The sequence below is a fragment of the Hylaeus volcanicus genome, chromosome 2 (genome assembly GCF_026283585.1).
Source record: "Hylaeus volcanicus isolate JK05 chromosome 2, UHH_iyHylVolc1.0_haploid, whole genome shotgun sequence".
NCBI lineage: Eukaryota > Metazoa > Arthropoda > Insecta > Hymenoptera > Colletidae > Hylaeus > Hylaeus volcanicus.
In genome coordinates, this window is record NC_071977.1 from 29,550,773 (window position 1) to 29,577,718 (window position 26,946).

Consider the following 26,946-nt stretch of genomic DNA (forward strand, 5'->3'; position numbering starts at 1 on the left):
GTTTAGATTGGTCAGCTGATGGAATATTCGTGTTGTCATCGCTACATTTTCAGCTCGTGTTTTATTAAATAGAGGTAAAAATAATATATAATAATATTTAATACGTTTAGATTGGTCAGCTGATGGAATATTCGTGTTGTCATCGCTACATTTTCAGCTCGTGTTTTATTAAATAGAGGTACACGATCAACTAACTCGTATTTGAATCATACTCGGTGCCTCTCGACGTCACCTCGCTCCTCTTAATAAGTTTATCGCAATAAAAACGAAACGTTCGGCCAATGTTGATTCTCGCCTCGTTATTGGCAGTCCCTCGCGATAATACCACGAACACATCGCTCTGCAATGCGACAGGAATTCTTTACAGCTCGATAACTACATCGAGTCCCGGCGATCGCGCTTAAACATTCACGTTACGTATTCCATACCGTTCCGTTCGATCCGAGCCATAACGGAGACCTCCAGCCGCTCGAGGAAAATTCTCTGAACCGAGTTTTCGAGACAACCGTTTCTCCATCTTGCGAGTCGGTATTTTTCGATGGATGCAAAAATGTTTATTCCATATTCTGACCGCTGATGAAACGAGCGATGTATTCCGCGATGTTTATATCGAAAATAGGTGAAATCGAAGCAAGGAAGGAAGGAAGGGTGGAAGATCGAAAAGAATGGTAATGGCATCGTGGTTGTTTGAGAAGGAGCGCGAAAGGGGCGTCGCGCCTGTTATATCCCGACGCATTAAAATATTTACGAATGTTGCGCGGTCTGCGCGCGGAGTTGGAGCATTCGTCGAGAGCGTGGCACACGAGGGCGGTGTTGCGCGTGTACAAATCATGCAAAGAATGACGCGGCATCGGCTCCGCTCCCTCCCATCCTCGGCTCGAAACTCTTCTCCCTATCCTCTCCTTCTCTTTCCTTCGGGATGGTTCCGTATCACCTTCCCGTATGCATCGTAGGATTCGTGCGCGAGGCGTGGGGGCGCGGGAGACCTCATGCTGCACAGCCCTCGATGCGTTCGTTGCATATTAACCGAGAACAACGCGCCGTATGCCCTTTCGTGAATCAGCATACCGCAAGTCACTCGCTCGTTTACCTGTCCGCCTGCTTGCTTAACCTACTCCGGCTCGTCTCCTCGAGTATCGTCGACATCTTCGATCGGACGGCGTCCTTTTTTTCTGTTTCCCATCTCGGAGTTTAATTCTGCCGTTTTCGATCGACATAAATCCGTACGGTTTCGTGACGTCGAACGTCCCGCGGAAATTCCTTCCGAGGGAGTTCTTTCTCGCGAATTTCGATTCAAGCGTAGAAACGCGTGTTCTCGACCGTCTCCTTTTGCTTTCAGCAGACGTCGGACCTGGATACGCTGCTGTGTAGACAGGACCTCGACCGGCTGCAGAAACTCGACGAAGATGACCCGGAGAAGGACACGAGGGAGTCCTCGATGCAGATGGAGGATTTCTTCGAAGTCGGGGGGCCGGTGTGTCGGCCGCAGGCGAGTTTCGTTTCGGCGAGGAGTCAACCAGCGGGCAACGACGACGACGTGTTCCTCAGGCCTCCGCTCTGGGAGGACATCACCTCGAGTATTCAGAAGCTGGACCCCGAGAACGCGGACATGCTGGGCTCGCAGTCGCACATCAAGATGGAAACCGACGACGTCGCGTCACCGGTGCTCTCGCCAGTCGAGATCAAAACCGAGCCGCTGCCACCGCCCCCGACATTGCACCTTCTCGAGGCACCCGCCTCCAACCCCGTGCAGACGTTCTCGAACGGCCACCAGAACCCGCCGACCGTTCCTCAAGTCGTTCATCATCGGACCACCACGCCCGCCTTCAAAACCTTCCCTTCGAACAACAACAACAACAACAACAATATAAATAATAACAATAACAACAACAACAACAATAGTACCAATAATAACAATAACAACAGTAGTAATAATAACAACAACGACACGACGTCGAATCACCACGGTGGCGGGAACCAGGTCGGTGGCAGCGCGACGTCGCCCCTCTACGGCTCGATGACCAGGTTGATGTACATTTCCCCGCTGACGCCGCCGATTTCCGATCCTGGCTCGCCGATCGGGGCCCCACCGAGGCGGACGCCGCCACCCCCTTATCCCCAGCCCTCCATCATGAATCCTGCTCACAGGATGCAGCATCCATCCATCAACACCAAATTCAACAGGCGAAACAACCCAGAGCTCGAGAAGCGACGCGTCCACCATTGTGATTTCATAGGTGAGTGTTCGCGTCTCTCATCCTCTACGAACCGCGTCCACCTCTAGTGTTCAACGCGCGTAAATTTTCCTACGAGTAGAATTACATCAGCATTAATTTATTTCAACAAATTCAAACACTTGTATCTTTGGACTTGCTTTGTTGGAAAGCTTTGTTCGCGGGAAACGTTTGTTTTCGTAGACGTTCGTCGTGTACGTATCTCGTATCGGCAACCGATAGGCGAGATTGCATCGCGAATCGCGCGGCACGTAGACCGGGCATTTCCATTCGCGCCGGTAGCAAGCAACGCGTTTGCCTTAGCGACAAGCCGACCAAGATAGACAGGACCGACGCTCACGGTGCTCGTAACCGTTTCGTTTTGCAGGTTGTACTAAGGTCTACACAAAGAGTTCTCACCTGAAGGCGCACCAGCGGATACACACAGGTGAGTCGATTTCATTCGCCCCAAGCGTCCGCGTGATTGTCGGGTGGAAAAGCGGTTTTAGGGGTAAAACGGGAGGAGGCAGGAAAAGAAGGAACGGCCCGCGGTAATTAGGTATGTAGCTCATCTACGAAGCGAGACGAAGCGTTTGAAAGCGCGAGGTCGAGCACTCGGCGTGGGCAGGGCGCGGTTCCCGCAGCCTCTCCTTCTCTTCTCTCCGCTGTCTACCTCCGTTTAACCTTCGTTTCCGTCTCTCTTCTCTCAGCCTCTCCGTTTCTCTCTCCGTCTCTCCGCAACGTTTCCGTCTCGTGCTCGCGGTGTCGCGCAAAGGAGCCTCTATCATATGTAAACGTATAAGGAACGCACGAACCGTGGTATGCGACTCTCCGCGCCGTAGACTCGAGCTAGCGACCCACATCCTGTCCATATCCAAACACGCTGCTCGCTAACACGCTCGTACCTACACCTACGTGGATTTATACACGGCGAGCCACCAAAGGGGTGTCTGACTCTCCGCGACGTCGACCTGCTCCAAAATAAAACTTTCGAGATACTAGGTGCATATGGAACCGAAAAGTCTGGACTTGCGATCGAGGAACTGCCCTTTCAGTTTAAGGCAGAGTTGGGCAAAACCCTAGGCTTCCGATAAATCTGAAGTTTCGAATCTTTTGAACATTTTCCAGAGAAAGAAACGAGACCAACACATCGGCAAACTTCAGATTTATTTAAAACCGAAGGGTTTTGCTCGTCACTTTTATAGGACGACCGCGATGAACATCGTGGCGAAGCAGACGGCAACATATTTTCGTTCCAACTTTCAAACTTACGGTGCCCACTTTCGTCGCGCTGTATCACTCGGCATCTCCGTGCGAAAACGCGCCAATTACTCGAGGCCCTTCCGCGAGATCTGGGGAAACTGGATTACCGCGTAAATTAGGATGCGATTACGTAATTAGGTAGCTGGCTAATTTCGAGAGAACGACGTTCCAGGCTAACAACCGTCGAGGTTACGAATGGATAGCTAGTATTCGAAAATTTCATTAGACAAGATCCCACAGGTTTCAGCCCGATTGGTCAACCCATCTCGACGTAATCGAGTAACATACATTTAAAAAAAGAAATATATACATGTGTCGAATTGAGTAACCTCCTCCTTTTCGAAGTCGGTTAAAAATTGTTGTAGTTAGGAATTTTAGCGGGATGGAACGACTGTACACACAGACACAATGTAATTTCCGATAATTAATTGGAATTTATTACAACTAGACTGCGGATCTTTATGCGTTTATAGGAAATTTGAACGCGCAAGAAACTACGAAATCCAAACGATACGCAAAAATATAAAAACTATTGAAAGTAAAGTTCGTGTTATAATATCTGCAGAATAAAATACATTCCTATTTAGGTTCAATTTTAGTATTCATGTTCGCGAAGATTTTATTTTGCATAAAGATCCGCGGTCAAATTATAACCTTTCGCTTGTACATATCAATCCGAATAACACTCGGGAGACGAATGGCAAGTGAAATTAGCTGAATACAAAAATTCGTATACTCGTTTCAAATGTGTTCTCGACGGCGTATGCTCCATTCGTGCTAAATCCAGTATTTAACCGTTGCATATACCAACGAAAATATCATTTACGTGGCAAATGTTTGATCCGTATTAAGAAAAATCGAAATTGCCCAATGTTCCTTTAACGAACGCGCGAATGGTTTCTTTGGCCCCAAGAATGCAGCCGCTCGTGAATGGGGAGAAAAAGAGCGACGAGGAGTATACGTGAGCATCAACACGCTGAATTGGTCCATTCAGGATGCGTTCCCGCTCTCCATCCATTGGCGTACTTCCTCCCTCCTCCCTTCCTCAACTCAACCCTTATACCAAACCGCGAAACCTCCGCGCGTAAAACTACTCGTCGTTACTCGTCGTTACTCGTCGTTACTCGCGAATTTCTATTGTTTCTGTTTCTGTCGTCCGGACGTTTTCATCTCGGTTGTTCGCGGGAGCGTGCAGCATCTCGATTCCTCGAGATTCGAACGGGCACATTCACCGAGGAACGGGCACGAGAGAGCGACGGTTCGCGCGAAACGCGTACCGCTCGGCGTCGAGAAGAACGCGATCCGCGATCCGTCCACGCGTGCCCACTCGGCAGCCTCTCGCGGAATGCCAGCCAGAGGCATCTTAAGTGCGATGTACCACTTTCGAATTGATACCCCGAGGTTTTGCGGTGACCCGCGATCGCGCATCGCCCCGCCCCGTCGAACGCGATGCACGCAACGCCCGATGGAAACTGGTTAACCACGGTAAATTTCGACGTATCCGCGCGAGCACGGCTCTCGATCGAATCGATGCCTATCCGGAGAGGAAAATTAGACTTTGGCATTGTTGAATATATCTTAGACTAATCTGTACCTTCTGTACTGTACCTTCTGTACTGTACCTTCTGTACTGTACCTTCTGTACTGTACCATCTGTACTGGAATATAAAGCGTTGATATAATATAAAATGGTATACGATATAAAGAACGAGGACGGCGAGTAGATATCCGTTTTCGTAGTCACGCAGGGTTATAGAGGGTTAATTATCGCCGCGTGTTTGGTCGATAATAAAAGTCTGGCGCGTAAATCTCAACGAGCTACATTAATTGCGGATCAAGCTTTACGGTTGGCCTATCCACCTCTCGCGTCCCTCTTCCGTCAGGTTTGACGACGGTTTGAGAGTTTGCGCGTGTCTCGGTCGGCTCTTTGACCGAGAAACGATTATCCATATTTTTTTCTAAGCTCGTCTTGGATGCGAAGTAATCCGTGGCTACTTGCGAAAGTATTTGCTTTGCTTTGTGAAAAGCGTTCGACGATTAAATTTGGCGCGTACCGATGCAACGAGTCCAAGCTTCTTCGAAGAGGAAACAGTCGCGGAGAACGGCGCAGATTTTTGAATCGGATCCGTGAATGGCGATGGGAAAGCCAGCGACGTAGTTAGCGGGCGAAGAGCCTTAGGCACGTGGCGCTCGTCTTGAATGAACCAAACCGAGCCGAACATAACCGCCCCACGGGATATACGTCTCGGCAGAACACCTCATTCACCGTCCGACCTCTCGCGCGATGCACCTCCGTATCTCGTCTCATCCCATTCCACCAATGGACCATCGGAGAAAGAATACCGCTCGATCGCTCGTAAATCGTGTAACGTCCACGGTGGTGCGTCTATATCCAAGGATCGCTCGGACCTACGAGTGCGAACGAACGTCGATCGTTTCTCGATCAACGCGACGATATCGCTGTGCGCTTAGTATTCCGCTGATACACCCGAATGCGTTATACCGCGCGCGTGGTGTACAACGTCGCGCGATTTTTAATAGGGAAATTTCGTGCACGTTGACCGCGTCCAGGGTTTCGCTCGAGACAACCTTCAACGATATCATTTTCTTCTTCTTTACGTGGTTGGCTGCTGTTATCGAGATATCCCGCTAAAACTCGAGATGCAGCGCGTCTTTACGCTCGACCTTTTTGTTCCAAGCATTTTCCGAGCCTGAGGCCAACGGCGCCTTAACGATCCTTTCGAGGCTATTTCCCGACGCGGTGCGCGTAAAACAGAAACATCCTCGAAGCCGAAAGCGAAACAGCGCGCGCAGAAGTTTCGAAAAGCGAAAAGGTTAACGAGCCGCATTGACGCGCGTCGTACATTACATCGACGTATTAAATTCTCCTTGCATCGCAGCTCGCGTTGAAACACTCGAGGGTCTGGGAAACCCTTGAAAGACGAGCCGTACGTGGGCTGAAACGCACGCGTACACCGTTCGAGACAATGCTCGCAGGCGCCCATTCAACTTTCGATGCTTTCGTACTTCTCGTCGACTGTTTTAGACGATTAATTTTACGCTTCGACGAAATACTCGTTCGGGCATCGAAGTCACCGCGGAAAGACGCGCGAACCGAACGCGTAACGAGGAGAGGGATCACCTTTAAATAAATTTGGGTAGCGGTACAGATTGGTGCGGATAATTTTAATAACTAGGTCATAAATAGACTGCGGATCTTTATGCGAAATAAAATCCTCGCGAACGTGGCTACAAAAATTGAAATTGAATAGGAATTTATTTTATTTTGCAAATATTGTAACTGTAAAGGAGAAATCCTATCATCCTTGTCCCATTATCATACCGATTACACCGCTAGACCTCTGAAACTATTACTTTGTTTTATTTTGTTTTGTTTGTCATTTTGTTTATGATTTCACTGTTTAAAATAGAATCCACCTGTTTACAGGACATCTTCGTATAGAATTTATACTCTTACATAACACGAACTTTACTTTACTACACCGCTAGACCTCTGAAACTATTACTTCGTTTTATTTTGTTTTGTTTGTCATTTTGTTTATGATTTCACTGTTTAAAATAGAATCCGCCTGTTTACAGGACATCGTCGTATAGAATTTAAACTCTTACATAACACGAACTTTACTTTCAATCTTTTTTATATTCTTGCATATCGTTTGCATTTTGTAATCTCTTGGACGTTCAAATTTCCTATAAACGCATAAAAATTCGCAATTTAATCACGAATAATTACCTTCGAGCATCTTTTCCCATGCTTCTTAAAATTGTTCTCGAGCCCGATAGCCTCCCAATCCCAATCGAATGTGTTACTTCTTCGGTTCGGCAATGACCCTCGACGATCGAGGAATTGCTCGCGGTAACGAGTTCCGGGTTCGCGGTGGATGGTCTGTTTGAAAAAAGCGTGCTAGAGTCGCGATTCGCGACGAGCGTCGATGCACGTACGAGTATAGACGCGTGGCGAGTGGTACATTCGCAGGAGGTCAGAATCTCTCTCGCATCATGGGAGGAACACGCAACGGAACGTATATACGCCGGTACACGCGAACACAGCCGAACGATTGGCACGTAAGTGAGGAGAGAAGTGTTCACGGTGTGCGGCTGTGCGCGGGCGCGGGCGCGAGGCGAGCAACATTCCTGTTTCATCCACACTTCCAACTTCGGCATCCTTCTACCGTGTCCTCTGCCTTGCTATCGCGTTGCCTGTTTTAAAATCCGGCCGATTAAAATCCACTTTTTGCGCGGATCCCACTGTTCCCCTCGATCGCGACGAACAGCTTTGCGCGCGCTTTGCGACAGTATCGCGCCACCGAATGCTGCTCGGCGCCTCGACGCGTCGAAACCCGTGAAAAAGCGCCGAAGGGTCTTCCGCAGGACAGAAACTTCGAACAGAAACTTGCCGAATTAACGGTGCAAAGCTACGAACCGTCGCAGCAGGACAAATCTCGGCCGCGAGGAAGCAACGCAGGGCGAAACGATAATTCGAGAGCAAAGTAGGGCTAGGGCAAACGTGAGTTTGGAAAGTATATGGTTGGACTGGTCGGTGTGCCGCTATGTGTACCGTGTATGTATGTATGTACGTACGGTTCGTGGTTGGCGCACACCGCGACGCGGTGAAAGTGATCCGAAATTAACGGGGACGCGTTGTGGCTCGTAGGCGTCGTCGAGGCAAGGGGCACACACGATTCAGCGATACGACACCTGGAACGTTATCAACCTCGTAAAAACTCGTCTCGACCGGAGAGACACACGGCCGCGCCGATTCTGACAGTTTGATCGAGAGTCGGGCGCAAACCGGGACGAGACTCGAGAAGCGCGATTCGACTCCAACGATCGCGCGGCCGTTCCACCTTCGAAGAAATTTCGCGGTGTTTTCACCTTAGGCCGATCGCACACGGGTGCAACCGATCAGTTTCAAACCATTCTGAAACTAGTTGCATGCAACCGTGGATCTGGGTGATACAAAGATAGCGGAGTAGGTAAAACAAAGAGCGCAAACGGTTTGCAACAATAATTTGCGAATTCGGACGAAAATGTGTTCGGACGAGTACGTCCGAAATCCTCATCGGAACAGAAGGTGTTCTACTACGGTTACTATAGATTTCACATAGTTTTTACATAGTACGATTTTTTACATTTACAATTTTACATAGTTTTTTTTTTTGGAAATTATACAAAAGAGATATATACAAAATAACGCGAGCCTGCGTTAAGGCTCGGAAAGAGAATGCGCGAACAGTCGACGCGTAGGAATCGTTACAATGGAAAAGTGAACAGCGAACGTCTAATTCCCGGATTGGAAGGTGGCGGAAAGGTGACTCGTCGAACACCATCGGAAAAAAAGTCGAGCGCGAGAGAAAAAAGGAATCGGCGTTAAATTCAAGCTGTTCCACGAATGGCGCGAAAAACTGGATCCGAGCAGTGCCACGATCCAAGAATTACCGATCGAATGACTTAATACTTGCCAATTAGATGACGGCACGAGCGAAACGACGTTGCCTTTCTATTTTTATCGCGATCGGTTCGCGTCTGCGCGACTACTCGCGGCGCTCTTCCGCTTCTTCCTCCTGCCGTTTCGCGAAAAAATTGCTATAATTCGCGTTCTCTCCAAAAATCTCTTCTCCCCGAAGATATTACGCATCGCGTAAAGCAGGATTTAGGTTCGTAATACAACGAGAGGCTTTGATCGCGAGAGGCTCCGACGAGTAAACGACCCTTCTCGATCTTCGGGAAGAGGCCCTCGTTTCATATCGGTTGCGAGAGAATGTTCTCGAGACGCTAACGACCGGTCAACGTTAGTTTCCATAAATCTCGCGTTAAGAAAGAAGCGACGGACGAAGGAGGCACGCGACAAGGGTAGCCGTTCACGAAGAAGAAAGGCTATTACCGAAAGCTGCCTCGGGCCGTCCCTTTTCTCCGTGGTCTCGAAGAAATCTCCGCGGAATTCTCATGAACGAGTAATACCGTGAATGGATACCACTCGCGGTGGTAATACCGATTGTATGGGAGTCGTGCGTGTGGCTAAGACCGGTTAGGGTCGTCTCCATAGCGAGAGAGAGAGCCGTTTCGTAGAGGCGAACGAGTCACCGGCATGCGTGGGCGTATTTCTCAGCTATCGAGTCGTCTCTCACTGTTTCCCGATGCACGCACACCAGCGCCGAGCCCCGACAGAATTCCCGTTGATTTATCCAAGTTCCGATATACGTCTCGAGCCTCTCTCATACTCGATTCATCGGAAAATACGTTTCCTTGTTCCGCCTGCCTTCTTTCTCCCATCTTTCCGACAACTTCTACCTTTGCGCGTCTGGATGCGATATTATTATTTCTCATCGATCCTTTGTCAGCGTAACGAAGTCGCGTCAAAGTCTACGATCCTTTTCATTTACGGAGCCGTACTTATGTACGTACTTCTCTTCAATCAGATCCTATTATTTAAAAAGTTGTTAACGCTTTATTTACCGGGAGCCTATTTATAGGCTTTTCAATTCCAGTATTTAGCTTTCGTTGAAGTATCGTTGAAGCAAAAGAAACAAAATCGATTTTTTGAATTTTATAATCCTAGAGGGGTTTAACCCCTTAAACAGCAACTTATTCTCTATCCATGTACGTAAACAGTTTTTCCATTTTTCGAAAATCGATTTTCGATCGTCGTTTTGTCCCACTGCGCGTCGTCTAAATTTCGAAATAGCTCGGATGCCGAACTAAGAAATCGGAGAAGCGCCGCGACCGATAAATAAATCCGATACAACCTATCGAAACTATTTTCTTCCGTCTCCGAATCGAAATGCACTTAGATGGCGCGAAGAGCCGTGATTTATGGAATACAATCGAGGGAACTGGATGCGATCTTTGCCGGCGCGGCGAACGGAAATACCTCCGTTGACAACGCGCGTCAGGGGAACTCGCGCGAGTAGCGTTTCTCGCGTCAGCTGCGGAAAGACACAGTCGGCAAAGTTAATTGGTAAATGTAATTGGAATGCGAGTAGGTAGCGGCAGTACCAACCATCGTTACGCTCGTGATCTGATTGCGGATTTTTACGGGCGCGAGCCGTATAATTAAAGCGCTGAAAGAAACTGCCCAATCAGCGCGAGTAAGTAATTGAATTTATTCGCGCACTTTTACGCGCTCGAGTCGTGGAAATTTCTCCGAAATTCCTTCCGTTCTAAGAACCCGCGCATGGACGAGAGACGTTCTTTTTCGCGTTTCACCCTTACGCGAGTATCGCTTCGATCGAAAAATTGGATTGGACAAAAATTAGAAAAATACTTTTCGATCCATTTCCAATTATGATTTTTTGGACTTTTGTGCACCGCGCGACGGTATCTCTTCTAAACGATCCGCAAACATCGTCGATTCCTTTCCAAGATTTTGACGTCGCGGCGTAAACATTTTCATTATCCTATCGATCCTGGATTCCTGAATGACATTAACTCACCCGCGGATAAACACAACTATAAACGCGAACGTACAAAAAAACGTCTTTGATGCTTCCACCGTGCGACTCGTAAATTTCTTTGGATCGTGTCTAAAGATATGGAACGAAATTATATTACTCGCGGTCGAAAACGTGTTTTTACGCTCGCTTTTTATCCGATGTAATTAAAAGTGCCGAGGTTGCCGAGGAAGATTGCGAGCGTCGCGACGTGTCGCGGTTGGACAGGGTTGGCGCGTGCGTCGAAAAGCGTTTCGTTGGATTCGTAGCGGCTGGTATCGATCTCGGAAGAAGGGTCGCGATAAGAGGCCGGGTTGCGATAAATTCCATCGGTTTCGAGGGTGGAACCGGGAACCGTTGCGCCGCGGCGATTCGTCGGTAGTTGGGCCAAGGAAAGGGACCTATTAAAGAACAAAGCGTTGCTCTTTGCTCGGCCGGATAGGTGTACGTAGAACCTTAGGCTAGGAGAGATGCCGCGCTGACCTTTAACTGTACCCGCATGCCGCAACACGCTCACCTGTATTCTAGCGCAATCCGTTCGCGTTCTCGCAGCATCGATCCTGCTCCTGCCGTTGCCTGCTCCTGCTCTTGCTCTTGCTCCGCTTCGCCGCGACCGATACAACGGACTCCAGATGCATATGCCTCGAGTCCAGTTAACTTTTCCCCGCCACGAAAACTGCGCCTTCGTCGGCGATCGAGTAAAACGGCGCTTTAACCCGTTAAACGGGGATCAACGAGTCCTATCGTCGTTTCGAGACGCCTCTCGTAACGCTCCAGACGTTCACAGATCTCGATTCGAGGGTTCGTAATTGATTCGTAAGGGATCTCGAAGTATTCGTCTCGGAGTAGGGAGTTGGTCACTTTTCCGATGACTTTTTCAGTATCTAAGGATTACGAACTCGCGAAGTACAAAAATTTAATCTGTATTTTATACACGCGAGTCTGCATCTTTGCACATCCTCAAACCAGGATACTTTCTCTTTTCGATTCGGCGACATTTAAAGGGGTTCGCCTGTGTAACGGTTATTTTCGAGCCGATTTTTAAGAATTTTTTGTAGGAAAAGTACTAGTGCAATTATGATGATTTTTTGTTATTTGGTAGATCGACGCTTTAACATTAATTTTTGATTTTATCACAATGTTTCGATACGTGGATATTCCTAGACTGCGTTTCAACGAGACCAATTGAAAGTAGAAGAGTCATTCGGCGAGCAGGATTTGATCGTACTTGATTATCTGAAACAAAAAAAAGTAAAATATCACCGTATTTATATCAGAGGGACCAGAAGGTATTGTCGTTTCTGAGAATGTCGATACTTGTTTATCATATATCGGCTCGTTGTATACCAGTTGATTTTTATCGATCAGATATTGAACATTTGCACACTAGATAACAAAAGGTTGTTGGTAACGAGGGCGATTACGTAATTGATTAAAAATAAAAACTTGTCATGAATTTATTTGTTTGAATTTAATGTAAATGGTACGACGGTACCTTTCGGTCCCCCTAATAATTACATTTTGAAGGTACTGGCGATAAGATATTCGCAAAATTTTGAAAATTGTTAATAGGGTGGCGTATAAACTAAGAAATGATATTTTAACGTATCTTTTCTCCTATTCAATGCCTAATAGACGTTGGAAAAAAATTTGTTCAACGTGAATCTCGCCGCTGAAATTGTAGAAAAAAAATTGTATCCTGATTCATGCAATGGATTTTGCGCAATCCTGCTCGCCAATTCTGAAAACGTGGTTTCGAGAAAAACGCGTTCAAGTTACACAGGTAGACCACCTTAAGAGTTTTCCCAAAAGCGACCAACACCCAGCATCCTCGCGAATCGAGATCTGGGAACGTCCTCCCCCGTAAATGCGTCCGGTTTTTCGCCTTTTTACGCGAGTCGGCTCCGAACCCGGGAGTAAAAAATTCCCACGGCTACGCCTAGTGAAAGTAACGAAGCGCCGATACATTGTTCCCGTTTTGATTCCAGGTGAAAAACCGTACCAGTGCCAGTGGCCAGAATGCGAATGGCGGTTCGCCAGAAGCGACGAGTTGACTCGTCACTATCGAAAGCACACCGGGGCGAAGCCTTTCAAGTGCGCCGTGTGCGAGCGTTCGTTCGCCAGAAGCGACCACCTCGCCCTGCACATGAAGCGGCATCTCCCGAAGCAGCACGCCAAGTGACCGCGTAACCACGCGTCCAAGTCTCCGGCGTCGAGCGTCTCCTCGACCGCGTCGAACTCACCGAGCGTATTCGCGCGCGACACGGCCCGAGAGGAGATCCGACCGTTCAGCGTCGTCTTCTAAAACTCGACCTCGAGTTTCCGGACGAGTACCGCGCTGATTTCGAACACGTCCCGCGCGTTCGTTTCTCGGCCCTCGGATATCGTTCGACGACATACGAATGTCGTTTCGCAGCTTGTTCTCGCAAAAAGGAGAATCGCCGAATAAAAAACCGGCGCCACTGCCAAACGATCCCGTCGTTAACCTTAACGAACCGAGTGATCGTCGATGAATCTTCGTAGTCTCGATTGCTACATTCGCACGGAGATGGGCGAAATTCCTATCCGGATACAAATCTCGAATAAAGCGATAAACAGCTTTCGACGCGCTGTTTGTCCGATCGAAACTAGAAAGTATACGATACGATCAAACGTGCGGCAGCTTACATCGATAACCGTTGTGTTAGGTGGCTGTGTCGTTGTTACGCGTTTCGACCGTGATGTTTCGCGACGCGATGGAGATGGAAATACTTTTAAAAATGTTCCAACGCTGTTACGATAGAATATAGCAAAAGTTTGACAAATTGCAACGTACAGGAATACGTCAAAGGAAAAAGTAATTGCTATATCAGATATTTAACCCTTTCGCTGCCGACGAAAATAAGTAGCCGTTCGCTGGGAGCTGCAATTATGATATTTTTTTTTAATGAAAAATTTCACGAAGATCTCACAAATGTTCCAATATGATTATTAGACTGCGGATCTTTATTCATTTATAGGAAATTTGAATATACAAGAAACTACAAAATGGAAACAGTATGCAAGAATATAAAAAAAAGATTGAAAGCAAAGTTCATGTTATAATATTCGCAGAATACAATAATTTCCTCTTTAGGTTCAATTTTTGTAGGCACGTTCGCCAAGATTTTATTTTACATAAAGATCCGCAGTCCAATGATTATTTTGAAAAACATATATTTGTGGTAACTTATTTTATATAGAATACGATTGCCGAACAAAAAGAATGAAATATGTTTTCGAAATTTATTATTTTTTATGATCATTTCCGAAGCACTCTCCCAAACAACCCCGGCATATCTTGACATGCTTCACAATGGTAAATGGTGTCCTTCCTTTTGACACCACCAGACCAACATGAATGCTTAGATCGTACCGACTGTCTAAAATTTAGACTCTCAATAACCGGCTAAAAAGCCTAAGTTAAAAAAGCAAAGGACACATGTGCGTCATCCGCAGCGAAAGTGTTAAATAAACTGTAACGACGTCGCTGACCGATACTTCTGTACCACGTAAAAATTCGAATAATTCTATAATTATAATTTTATAATGGGTTATGCCCGTATATTGAAATAAATGAATAACTGAATAAATAAATAAATAAATAATCGTATCGATCCCTAATCGTTTGATCGAATAAATCGCCACCCGTATACTTTATTTATCGTCTACGATTCGAATAAAATTCTGCCCATCTCTGCTTGTACCGAACACGACACGGACAAGCTAATAAATTATCATTCGTACATTGTAACGAAACGCGTGTGTAGGTACGATCATAGTGGCTGGACCACTAACGTCTTAGCGAGTACTCTGTCTCCGCCACGTTTCGCAAGTACCTCCTCGATGCTAAAATACATTAAGGAAAGTAATTCTCGAATATAATCGTCGAGGAACTTTAAGACTTTTTCGCGCTGCGAACGTCTGTTCGCTGGTAGGAATAGAAGCGAAAGACGGAGAAAAGGTAAACGAGGGACTAAACAAAATACGTCTACCTTCGCATATTTAATGAACCGTAGTTACGACAAAGTACACGAATGTGTAAGTGCTATAAATCACCGTAGCGTTTTAAAGAGTTTTTTTGCGATTTAACTTAAACAAAATATTTATCTAAGTTAGTTCGAGAATTCCAACCTGTAAATCTCCCACGTACGTTCGCGAACGAACACTGTATGTAAATCAAAAATTATTATCGATCCGCTTTCAATTTGCATTCGTTAAAGATGATAATAACGATCGGAACGATAGCTTGTTTGTATGAATACGTTCGACGTCATCGTTGTCGTCGTACGCGAGCTGTATCGAGTACTGTAACGTTCTCGGCTGCAATTTCGGAACGCGTAGGCTTTGCGTTCTAATTCCGCTCGTTTCAAAATACCTGCGATCCATCGAATTTATACTTAAAAATTACCAATTTCAGGATTGCGTTCAAGTTTACGACACCTTTTTATTAATCGAACACTAATCGCAACCGAAAACGTTGCGATGATACAGCTCGCCGAGTCCGCGACGATGATTAAATGAAGTCAGTAATAATCGTCGAGTAGCAAAACGTCGCTGACTGAACGCCGACCACTGAAACGAGCCACGTAACCGAGGCAAAATTTTTAGTTGGCGAAGCTAGAGTAAAAGCGTCGAGAATTTTTATTCGGTATGCGTCCGCTGTTTGAAAGTTTTCGGCGATCTCGTCGCACCGCTCGACGACTCTTCCGGCTGTTGCTTAACCGTTGCACCGCACCGCGGCATTAATCATCCTTTCGCGGATCGGTAAAGGTTTATTTAGACTGCTAAGTGCCTACGCTTCCATCGCGTTTTTCAAATCCGTCCGTACGGAACGAAACTTCGAATGCTCTTGAAATTCGTAATTTGCATTCGATACCGGTTTGCGTGCGCAGCGTATAAATTGCCAAGTAAAAAATTCCTCGGCTCGTGCGAGCTCAGCGACGGGGATACTGCGACGAAATTTTCGATCCTCTGAAACGGAAAGCGACGTAAGAATAAATATATATATATATATTTTTTTTTTCGGGTGCTGTCACGGGTACAGTGGCCACTGTGTTATTTCACACCGTCGGATACGAGAGCGTTAAACGAGGGAGTGTCGCGCAGACGTGGGCAAGTGTAGACGATAAATTATCCAGAGAGAGTTAGTCTAACGTTCTAAAGTTCTTCTGTTGATTTATGTATCGGGTAGGTGCATAAGTAATGGCCTTATTTCGAATTAAAATTTGCGTGCAACGGGAATGTTACACGGTGAAATATTGCGCGTCGTTCGACAAGAGACTTCTTCGTTTTTACGATAGATTCGATTCGAGTTGATTTCGCTTGCGCTCGTTTGCTTTCGACGCTCTCCGCGACGAGGATCGGTCGAGATCGATACTAGAAATGAATGAATATATCGTGATGCCTTATGTACAAATTCGTGTAGATACGTATACAGGGTGTCTACGTATAAGTTCGGACATACGCAGGGTGTCAATTCCACAACTTTCCAACAAAAAATTAGTCATAGACATTTTCTCTGTGTCGCATTATTCTCAAATATTTTCACTTTTAATTTTTTTTCTGTGTTTTCGACGTGACACTCTTTGAACGACCAATAACTCTGCATTTAAACGTCATTTTCTCCCTAAAACACCACCGTACAATTTTTTGTTGACAATACGGTCCAAAAGCTGAGACCTCGAGAAAGTTTCTCCCGAAGAGTGCTCGTCAGAAAACTATGTCTTTGAAACCGGAAAACGAGTACAGAAAATGTCGAATTTTTTACAATTTTCGCAATGTAAAGTTTGATCTAATTTTTCACTTGTTAAATCTACGTAATAAATTTTGGTTTTCCATCAGGGAGATGGGAAATGTAACGCTCTATCGAATTGTATACTTAGTTTTAAGTTTACACTATACTTTAGTTTAGTTTAGTGGTGTAAAGATTGTCAAGTCGAAAACGCAGAAAAAAATATTAAAAGTGAAGATTCTCGAGAATAAGGCGACGCAAAGAAAATGTCCAAGAGTAACTTTGTGTTGGAAATTTGTTGTAGAATTGACACCCTGCGCATGTCCGAACTTATACGTAGACACCCTGTATAGATGTACGTGTATGTACGTGTGCGTTCGCAGAGCTGGGCAACGGGAACAACCGAGAAATAAATAATCTAACCGTATCTGTTCGCGTATTATAAAATAAAATACGTCATTCGATTGTACTCGTTACCCGTTGGTTCGAATGAAACGTTGCCCGTCTCTGTGTACAAGCGTACGCGCGTGCACATGTCTATGTACATATAAACGTACATATTATTATTTAGAAACCGTCACGTCACGCGTTCGTCGCGACTGACAGGTTCGTGCACTTGTGTGTGTGTACACGTGTAAAATATGATACATATCCAATACATATGTAGTTAGTGTAATATTATCTGTATAATAACGTTCGATTTTAATATTCGGGTCGGCGGAGGGTTGCGTTCGTCGATCCACGATTTTACCGATCACTTTATTTACTTCTTCGAGAATGTAGTGCTTGTAACGCATAGCGATATACGAGAAAACGGCGAGTCGACTTTTAGTCTTGACTTGGAAAACAAAATAGACTTTCGCGCGATGATTCAACGTCCGCACTCTTTTGTTTCTGGTCACGTTGTTTTTCTTCTTTTCGTACTTCGAAGCGATTCGAACGACTGAAGATGCGCCGCGAGTATGGGACAAGTTGGATCGTCCCAGCGTTGGGTGTCTCGTTAACGTTTCATTTTCATTAGAAACATGGAAACGCTCGTTGCTAATTGTCCCTTGTTTAACTCGACGATTCGTCGACGCATTCGCTGCCCAACTCTGGCTCGATCGACGCGATCGACCATCCCGAGCGCGACAGGCCAAAAATTTCACGCGTGGATCAACGCTTTGCAACGTAATCGACGAAGCGCCACGGTTATTTTTTAACGTTAGCGAAAAGTAGAAGACAGAAAGACGCGTCGATATGGATCTATTTATCACCTCTGTTCGTTCTAGTTGCGATACAGTTCACCTTTTCACGTCACGGAAGGTCTCGGAGACAGATTTCTCTTTCTGTGAGAATTTTTTTATTCAACGATCCCTTTTCTTTCGGCAAGTTGACTCATTCGCGAATTAGATGGCAAACAGTAGGCTCGTATTAGCGCCTATGCGAAGACGATAATTTAATTAACTAATTAGTAATTCGTTTAGTTTCTCGTTTGTTTTTTTTTCAGATAAATAGTTAAACAAGCTTCGCGACTTTCCGTGCCGCTTTTCTTTATTTTCTCGGCACACTTCTCCAACCTCCGACGAAACCTTTGGTTAGTTCGCCCGCTACGTCGATATTAATCTTAACGCAGATATACCTCATTTACGGAAATAGAAAATCGAGCGCACCCGCGACGAAATTTTCACGTACTCTTCCTACACGATTTCCTACAATTTTGTTCATAATGTTTATAAAACACTGTAATTTGTGTGTTGTGTAATTTAAATATACGACGTATGTGTATGGATATACGCATATGTATTCACTAACAAGGCATTTGATTTCTTTCTATCTATATTTGCAGGCAGTTGGCGTTTGGCGCTCGACGCCACAGACGTTGTTTCATCCTAACAGTACTCCTTATTGAATAACAAATGGAACCGATTAAATATATCGTTTTTTTCTGGCTTCAATTCTCAAATACTGTAACTAATCACGTAATTAAATTCGAATTTCGATCAGCGCACGATTTACCCGCGCTAACGGGACAAAAATTGGTATCGCCATCTCGCGGTGAATAGGTGCAACTAAAATCCCGACCTCCGTACAGCGCACCACCGGGAAAACGCTCAAGCTTGTCCTCGATTAGTTCTCACTGCCACCGCTAGATGGTGCCTTTTCTAGGGTATTTACCGACGACGGTTGGTAATTTACCATCATGTACCTTTTCTAGGGTATTTACCGACATGATGGTAAATTACCAACCGCCGTCGGTAAATACCCTAGAAAAGGCACCATCTAGCGGTGGCAGTAAGAACTAATCGAGGACAAGCTTGAGCGTTTTCCCGGTGGTGCGCTGTACGGAGGTCGGGATTTTAGTTCCACCTATTCACCGCGAGATGGCGATTTCAGTTTTTGTCGCGTGGGAAGGTGTATCTGCGAAAGTAAGTGAATAAACATGGACGTGGATACAGCTAGCGATAATACGTCTATAGATGACAAAATAGACGATTTTTGTGAAAATCCGACGAGAGATGCATTGACAGAGGGTCTTATGAGCCTTCTGAAGCCTACGGTGGATCAATTAGACGAACGAATTCGTGCTACCAGGTATGTCAAGTTTTGTTTATATCCGTGTTGTATGAAAGAAACATAAGCAGCATTTATGTCTTCAATTCATAGACTAAGATCGTTTGTGTGCCACAGTGTTCTGTAATAACGTATTTATCTTTATTTGTACAGGATATGTCAAATAGAAACGAAGCAGCGTATCGAATCTTTGATAGAAGAGTTGCAAAGGATTAACGAAGTGTTGCAGTGTCCATTGGAAACGGATACCTATGTGAAAAAGTTGATCAATGCCAAACACAAGGTCACTATAGTCAGTAATATCTTACAAAATACACAGGAAAGACTGAATAATATTTATCAAGCCGTAGAAAAGAATACGGCAAAGAGAAAGGCATTGTTAGATCGTAGTTCTTTGTACAGTAGTCCTACAAACATTCCTGAGAAAGGGGAACAATCCGAATCGGTTAAAGATGCTACACCGTCTACAGATCAGGAATAAGTAACGGTTGCGGCAATTGTAAAATACTTGTGATATATCGTTTTTGTTGTATCAGTTTAGAACTAGCTAGCACAGAAATTTTATACAAAATTCTTCTGTATTTTCTATCTATACGTAATGGATACTCCGATAATCAATTTATCGGAGAAGGAGTTGGAAACAGTTTACGAACCTGCAGAGGATTCTTTCCTTTTATTAGATGCCTTAGAAGCTGATTTGAAGGTTTTAAAAGACACGAAACCTGTGATGTGTCTAGAGATAGGTAGTGGATCCGGTATCGTAATTACTGCTCTGGCAATGGCGTTGCGTAATCACTGTCGATCTTATCATCTCGCGATCGACATCAATAGAAACGCGTGTAAAGCCACGCGTAAAACTGCTACTCTGAATTCGGTAGATGTAGATGTTTTACAGGCGGATTTGTTAAGTTCGATACGTAGCGATCTCGTTTTCGACATCGTGTTGTTCAATCCACCGTACGTAGTAACCAGAGACGACGAAATATTAGACGAAAGGCTTCTATTCAAGAGCTGGGCAGGTGGTACAAATGGTAGAAAAGTTATGGAACGAGTATTCTCTAGCATTCCCGCTATTCTATCGGATACGGGAACATTTTATTTACTGGTTATCAAAGAAAACGATCCAGAACATATTGTCCGTATCTTTAAGGATTTAAATATGGTAGGCGACATAGTCATGGAAAGGAAAATTCGAGGGGAACACTTGTACGTTTTACGTTTCAAAAAAGTCAAGTAACGATAACGTATCTTTAACGAGGATATATTTTTTTTTATCAAAAGTACCGAAGTTTCAATGGCCGACAGATACGTCTTTAGAGGTTTCGTCGACGTTCTTTGAATAGATTGAATTCGATAATTACATTGGCAAGAATGTTTAAAACTCTATAGATGTGAAATATAATCCTATCGCTTAATGCTTCATCCTCTAAGAATAAAAAAAGAATTGTTCATCCGAGTGGCAAGCATCGAAACGTCACTCGTGTCAGATCGATTAACTGGAGGAATCAGAACTGACGATAATGTATATAAAATAAAGAAATTATTTGTTGTTATATTCAATTTGTATGTATTTTACCAGTCACGTCGTAACTCTAGCTCTAACATTTTATTTTTCATGTAGAATTAGTAACGATTCTCGTTGCGAAACAACGAAGTTGAGAATATTTTGTTGCATATGTTTCGTAGTTGCGCGACTAATCGTATTTACAACGTCGCCAAAACTGCACGGCTTACAGAGGTGCGTAAAAATGATAGCAACATGTCTTAAGAAATACCATAATTTATTTTAACCCTTTACACTAGGTCACCTTATAGTGAAAAGGGTTAACTGATCTAAAGAAAACGTCTAACGTCTACCCTATCGCTTTACATTCAAAGATTCAAATTTCGTAGACTTGATAGATCGATACATGATATATGGCTGTACAATCGATCAACTATTAGCGTATTTGTGATAAAGTTGTGCAAACGCGCGGTTGGGTGGCAAGGGATGCTGTATTTTCTAAGCCGAAGACTTCCACGTTGCTCAAAGTTGTCACTATACAGGGTGTCCCAAAAATGTTGTAACACCTTGAAAGAGGTGGTTCGGGAGGTGATTTGAAACAACTTTTTCCTTAGCGAAAATGTTGTCCGAGGCTTCGTTAATGAGATATGAACAGAAAACCCTGACCAATCAGCGGGCGCTCGATTGGCATACTCACGCTCTGATTGGTCGGGGAGCGCGGCCGCCTAGCGCGTACCTTTCGCGCGCTCTGATTGGTCAGTGTTTTCCGTTGATATCTCCTCAACGAAGCCTCGGATAACATTTTCGCTAAGGAAAAAGTTGTTTCAAATCACCTCCCGAACCACCCCTTTCAAGGACCTCCAACATTTTTGGGACACTCTGTATTTAACGAGACTCGCTCGCGATACAATTCGTCGTTGATTCCTATTCGAGATAGACCTCTCGAGAGCTAGAAGATACAACGAGCGAGTACGCGACAAATAGACTGTACCGAGAAACGCCGGTGGAATCTGGCGGTGGTTCGCATGATCGATAACCGACTCGTGTTACGATGGCAGTTATTCGCTAACTTTTTCCTCGGGCTTTTATGGTCGGGTTACCTGCTGGTTGCACGCTCGAACCAGAATCGAGAATGAGAATCGAGTCGAGTTTCTACGAGTTTACGAACTTTGACCTGTAAACTCGATGCAATTTTACGTAGAGCACAACCGTGCTGATTGTCGTTAGAACGACGGTGCTCAGCATCAACGAGATCGCCGTGTAAAAGCCACCGTAAGTCATGCAAATGTCCGTTGTGATTCTCGGAACCTCTTCCGCGGCAGGGTGCTCGAGATGTTCCGATACTTGACTACTAGCTTCGCTTAAATCGTCCTCCATGATCACCCTGAAGCCTCGAGCGACGCGTATCGGATCCGAGAGTAGCACCGCCGAAGTGTTCGATGGCGCGTAAATGATGGATCGTCGCCTTCTGCCTGGTTCGATTTGCTGAAAAATATCATTTCAATCGGTACAGTTTCCGGTTCGTGTATTTTCATTTGAAAAACAAAACTCGACCATCGTATCTCGTTAAATAACAAACATAAAAATTCCTTCTCGCTGAAACACGAGCCCCATTTTACCATGCAATCTCCATATTTGAAATTTTATTAGAGCTCCGTATCTTAGTTGTTTCGGAAGTGTTTCCAGTTTCCATAATCACTTCGACTTTTACCTGATTCGCTTCTGGACACGGTTCGCAGTCCGTTTTGCACAGCTCCACGTTGCACTCGATGAATAGATCCATCACGTCAGGGAATTTGAAGGCTTGGAAAAAGGCGTACGCGATAATCGAAGCGCCGGTGTTGCCCGTGTCGTTTGTTTTTTGGAACGCCCCGAACAATTTCGGTTTCAATATGCAACCCCTTTCGTCCGTCAGCTGGAGAGTATTGGTCGAGGACTCGTCGCGGGCGATGCAATCGCGTACCTTAAATATTGCAAACGTTGATCCTCGTTCATGCAAAGTTTCGTATCGATAACAATTTTATTCTTAATACCTGAAGATCGAAGGCGGGATCTCCCTCGACCGTGACGACCAGAGTCATAGTTTCTCCAATTTTTACGAGTCCGTCCGCCGTAGCCGCGAAAGGACCTCTTCCGACTTGTATGTCCAGCTTGGCGACCGCTGTGTCGCCGCTGAAAGTCACTATTTCTTGCGCGAGCATGTCTACGGAGAAGTTGACGGACAACGCTTTGTTGATGTTCCCTTCCCAAAGACAACGGACCCTTCGCACCGTGTCCCAGACTTCCTGAATGCCTGGCTCGTTCTACGGACAAATTTTACGTATCTTTCTACGTCTCTGCGAAATTATCGAATATTCCTTTGGTTCGCGATAGATTACCTGGAGCACGAGCACGTTCTCCAGGTACGCCTGGCCGGCTTCACCCGCGAAGTCGTTGATGAATTGCGTACCGCACGAGTCCATGCTCACCGTGAACGAATACTTGGTCTGGCCAGAGTTCTGTTCCACGTATCTACACTCCGGGGTCATGAAGTATCCCTGAAAAAGTTCGCGTCGATCAGTCCCACCGTTCCGACGGTTTTTCGTCGTTTCTTATCTTCGTCATTTCTTAATTTCTCCTACCTTGGAGTAAATGACCCCGTCGAAGGCGCGATTGAACTCGATGTTGATGGTCATCATGGTCTTGCTGCACTCGACATCGAGGGCGTGAATGTGCGGAGGGTGTTTCGAGTCGTCGTCCTCGTCCTCGGCTACACCTTTTCCTGTCGTCATTCCTGCCCCGCTCGAGGCTACGATACAAAATTAATAATCAGCTACAAAATTAATAATCAGCTACAAAATTATACAGGATGAGACACCTAAGGCCGGCCACCTGAATTACTTGGCTGCTATTGGCGATAGGAAAAAATGCGTCAGACCAAAATTATTTTACACAGACTATACAAGTAAATTATTTTCCATCATAATTAGCTTAACCCAGGCCACAAATAACCTTCTCAATGGGTCATTGTATTCGTCTTGAAATACTCTATCAGACTGTAAGTCAAGAAACATACCGTTCCGTTTAAAAAAACAGAGATGACCTTCATATCTCCTTGACGCCTCCACCTATCAAAAAACTAGGAACATAGGACGATCAGCCCCTCGAAACCAAATAATTTTCATCGGACGCATTTTTTCCTATCACCAATAACAACTAAGCCAATAGCAACTAAGTAACTGAGGTGGCCGGTTTTAGGTGTCTCGCCGCAAATTTAACCGTTTTCTGCACACGTCTCTTGTCCCCGTAAAATACTCCAAGGTATTTTCTTATAAAGCCAAGGGAAAACGCGGAGGACACGCAGCTCGGTCCAAAGGATAAAAATGGTTATTTTACGCAAACAAAAATATGTGCAGCAGAGGGTTAAAAGGATAAACAAGAGGTACGACGCACCTTCGCCGGACGGAGGTCTAACGGAACCGGAGCCACTGGATCCACCGCCGGTCTCTTCGGGCGGAAACGCTCCCCCGGGTGTCGACGACGGAAAGCCTGGAGAAGAGGGATAGCCAGCGGCGCCCTGATCGTAGGAATTCCCTCCAGCCGAGGGGGTCGGGAAAGCAGGACGAGGATTCTCGCTGGGGTATCCGTAAGTGGTGAATCCGCTGGGAGAGGGATATCCAGCGTTAGAGGAGCCGCTAGGGACGCTTCCTGGCGAGGAAGGAACGTAAGAAGGGCTAGGTCTTTGAGTGGAGTAACCGTACGTGCTCGAGAATCCGCTGGGCGTGGAGAATCCGCCGGTGTTGGAGCTTCCGAACGTCGACGGCGTGTAGCCGTAGTTGGTGGAAATTCCGCCGGAAGAGGAATACCCGGTCTGAGGACTTTGGAGGGTGGTCGTGGAGGGTGGTCGGGGACTGGTCGACGAATAGCCGGTCGGTGGTAAGTAGGTCGTCGAGCTCCTCGTCGAACCGTACGGCGGGAAAGCCGAGGAACCGGCGTTCGAATAGGTCGGCGACGACGCTGGTCGCGGATTGTATGAGGTCGACGAAGGTCCGTAAGGCGACTGACTGTTCGGCGGAAGGTACGCGGGTCGAGTGGTGGAGAACGGAGGATTCTGTACTGTAGCTGGTGGCCCGGACGGATAACCCTGGTTCGACGGCGAGAAACCCGTCGGCCTTTGGTAGCTCGTCACCTCGTTTTGCGTGGGCGACGAGTAGCTCGGCTGTTGGCCGGTCGAGGGAGCTTGGAAAGGTCTGGGTCTCTCCGGCGGCCTCTGGGTGCTGTACGGCGGCAGGTATCCGGGAGGATCCGACTGCTGACGAGCTGCAAGAAGATCGATCGCGAGTGTGAGAATCCACGATTTTGCCAATTAGTCGGCACGTTGCGCCGAGTGTCCCGGGAGCATCGCGATTCAAATTTTAACGAGATCGAATAAAGGTTTCCAAGTGTTTGCGAAGCGAAAGTCGAAGTTGACGTGGGTGTTAGCGCGACGTTCGTTACGTTAAATTTTGAATCGCTGGACTCGGCGCTTGTTCGACTTCCGTTCCAATTTAATCGGCCACTACCGCGTCACGATGCACCGTTAAATACTAGCTTCGGAGGACTAGATTAGATTTCCCTTGGGGATTTTTTATTAATTTTATTGCGAGGTTGGCGGTAAGCTGTGCAATGGTGCCGTACCATGTAAGACTATGGTTAATGCATTCCGGTGGTTACTGGTCGAAACAGTTTTGTTCCTTATCTCTCGGACAAGGGCCACTGACTCGTCTGCAAATCAGGGTGGTGTCTCCGAGTGCCTTTTAAGGGAGGTTTTAGGGGTTAGTCGCAGTCATAAAAATGAAAACGGACACTTTCTTGTGTCTTTTTTTTTTTTAAGTATGAAATAATAATTTTTATTAATGAAACGAGAATCGGCAAAGGTAAAGATTAGCGTTTTTGCTTAGGGAAGTTCCTTGTTAAAAAGGGTAACTCGAAAGGAGATATGGTTCTCCTGGAGAACGTACTTTTACGTGCGCCCTGTCGGTAGATCCCCTGAATCCACTCTAGGATATTTTGCGCCATCACGTCTGCGGGCGACACTGGAGCAGCTCGCTGGACTCTCGAGTGCGCTAATGGATTTTAAACGATTGCTTTGATCAAACTCACTCTTTGTTAGCGCATGTTATCGCTCTCTTTTCTCCCGATCGATCATGCTCGGAACAGACTCGGCTAGTCGTTCCGCGACGTTCTTACCGTCTGCAGGCGACGTTCTGACGAACAGGGCATGACCTCCTCCGTACTCCTGGCTGACGGCTGCACCCAGGACAGCTACGACCAGGAATGGCAGGGTCCCCTTCATCCTCTATCTGAAATGCCATTTCGTTCACGTTTTCTCTATTGGATCATTTCTCCGTCAGCCTTTGAGCCCACCTTTACATCGATTATCGCGTATTATTTACATTTGAAACGGGACGATAGTCCGTCAAAAGAGATTAATTTCGCGCAGCAGTAATTAATTCTCTTTAACTAATTCTCGCAGATACGATTCACGTGGTCGACTTTGTTATAAATCGTGCGAGGTGTCGCAACATCATGGTCGGAGATCAATTAAAGCTAGGATTCGTGAACGCGTCGAGCAGCTGTTAAAAAAATTCAAACTGAATAACGAGTAGCGAGTAATTCCGCGCGTTTTTAAGCAAATCGGAATGCCTAATTTCTCGGCGTGCAGCGAGAGTACGTTTAGAAATCGTTAACGATTTATTTCCTCATCGATCACTCGCGTCTTCCACCAGCCGAAACAACCGAACGTTTAAACGGTTCTCCGACGAAACCACTCCGCAAACTACGCGTCACCGGAGGAGATTAGGTGTCATTGACATCGCGGCTGGAGTATTTAAATGAAGTTTTCGAGCTCGCAGAGCGATCCTTCAACCTCTACGACCCTCGAAAGTAGAAAGCGATCATTACTATTAAACGGGATCGGAGCTCCTGACAGTCGACGTCCGCGACGATGGGAATTCCTACGTCATGATTTTTCCATGAACTCTCGATTTCCGCGTTCGAACGATTACGCGGAATTCGAGGCGAATCGATACCGGAGGTTTTAAGGTCGATTCAGAATACACGACACGGACCAGCAACGACACGTACCGGCACCGACACGACGAAACATTAAAACGCGCGTTTTAATGGAACCATTCACACTTAACAGACACCGACTTGAACGTTCCGTCAACGGGAATAGCGCGAATAGTT

General features: G+C 45.9%; 4 protein-coding genes across 5 annotated transcripts in view; 3 read left to right on the forward strand and 1 right to left on the reverse strand.

Moving 5' to 3' along the window:
* LOC128885233 (Krueppel-like factor 8) overlaps positions 1-18,469 on the forward strand; it is a 66,108-nt gene extending 47,639 nt beyond the window's left edge. The window contains exons 2-4 of one of the 2 annotated variants that reach the window (XM_054139168.1): positions 1,340-2,237; positions 2,602-2,661; positions 12,916-18,469. In XM_054139168.1, coding sequence (XP_053995143.1) covers positions 1,340-2,237; positions 2,602-2,661; positions 12,916-13,109 — 1,152 coding nt within the window. In that variant the 3' untranslated portion in view covers positions 13,110-18,469. The remainder of the gene's footprint in view (positions 1-1,339; positions 2,238-2,601; positions 2,662-12,915) is intronic. The other variant, XM_054139169.1, reaches the window with a different exon arrangement.
* Positions 18,470-19,053: 584 nt separating this feature from the next.
* LOC128884788 (SNAPIN protein homolog) lies at positions 19,054-19,850 on the forward strand. The gene is made up of 2 exons (XM_054138418.1): positions 19,054-19,253; positions 19,386-19,850. Exons 1-2 carry the CDS (start codon positions 19,102-19,104, stop codon positions 19,711-19,713), a joined length of 480 nt encoding a protein of 159 aa, XP_053994393.1. The 5' UTR covers positions 19,054-19,101; the 3' UTR covers positions 19,714-19,850.
* LOC128884787 (methyltransferase N6AMT1) lies at positions 19,695-20,787 on the forward strand. The gene has a single exon (XM_054138416.1). The coding sequence runs from the start codon at positions 19,831-19,833 to the stop codon at positions 20,467-20,469; it is 639 nt and encodes a 212-aa protein (XP_053994391.1). The 5' UTR covers positions 19,695-19,830; the 3' UTR covers positions 20,470-20,787.
* Positions 20,788-21,618: 831 nt separating this feature from the next.
* Positions 21,619-26,050, reverse strand: LOC128885036 (uncharacterized). Its single transcript, XM_054138776.1, has 7 exons — positions 25,945-26,050; positions 24,169-25,053; positions 23,358-23,524; positions 23,115-23,273; positions 22,770-23,039; positions 22,448-22,699; positions 21,619-22,221 (listed from the first exon to the last, which is right to left on the reverse strand). The coding sequence occupies exons 1-7, from the start codon at positions 26,048-26,050 to the stop codon at positions 21,889-21,891; spliced, it is 2,172 nt and encodes a 723-aa protein (XP_053994751.1). The 3' UTR covers positions 21,619-21,888.
* Between the last annotated feature and the right edge of the window lie 896 nt (positions 26,051-26,946).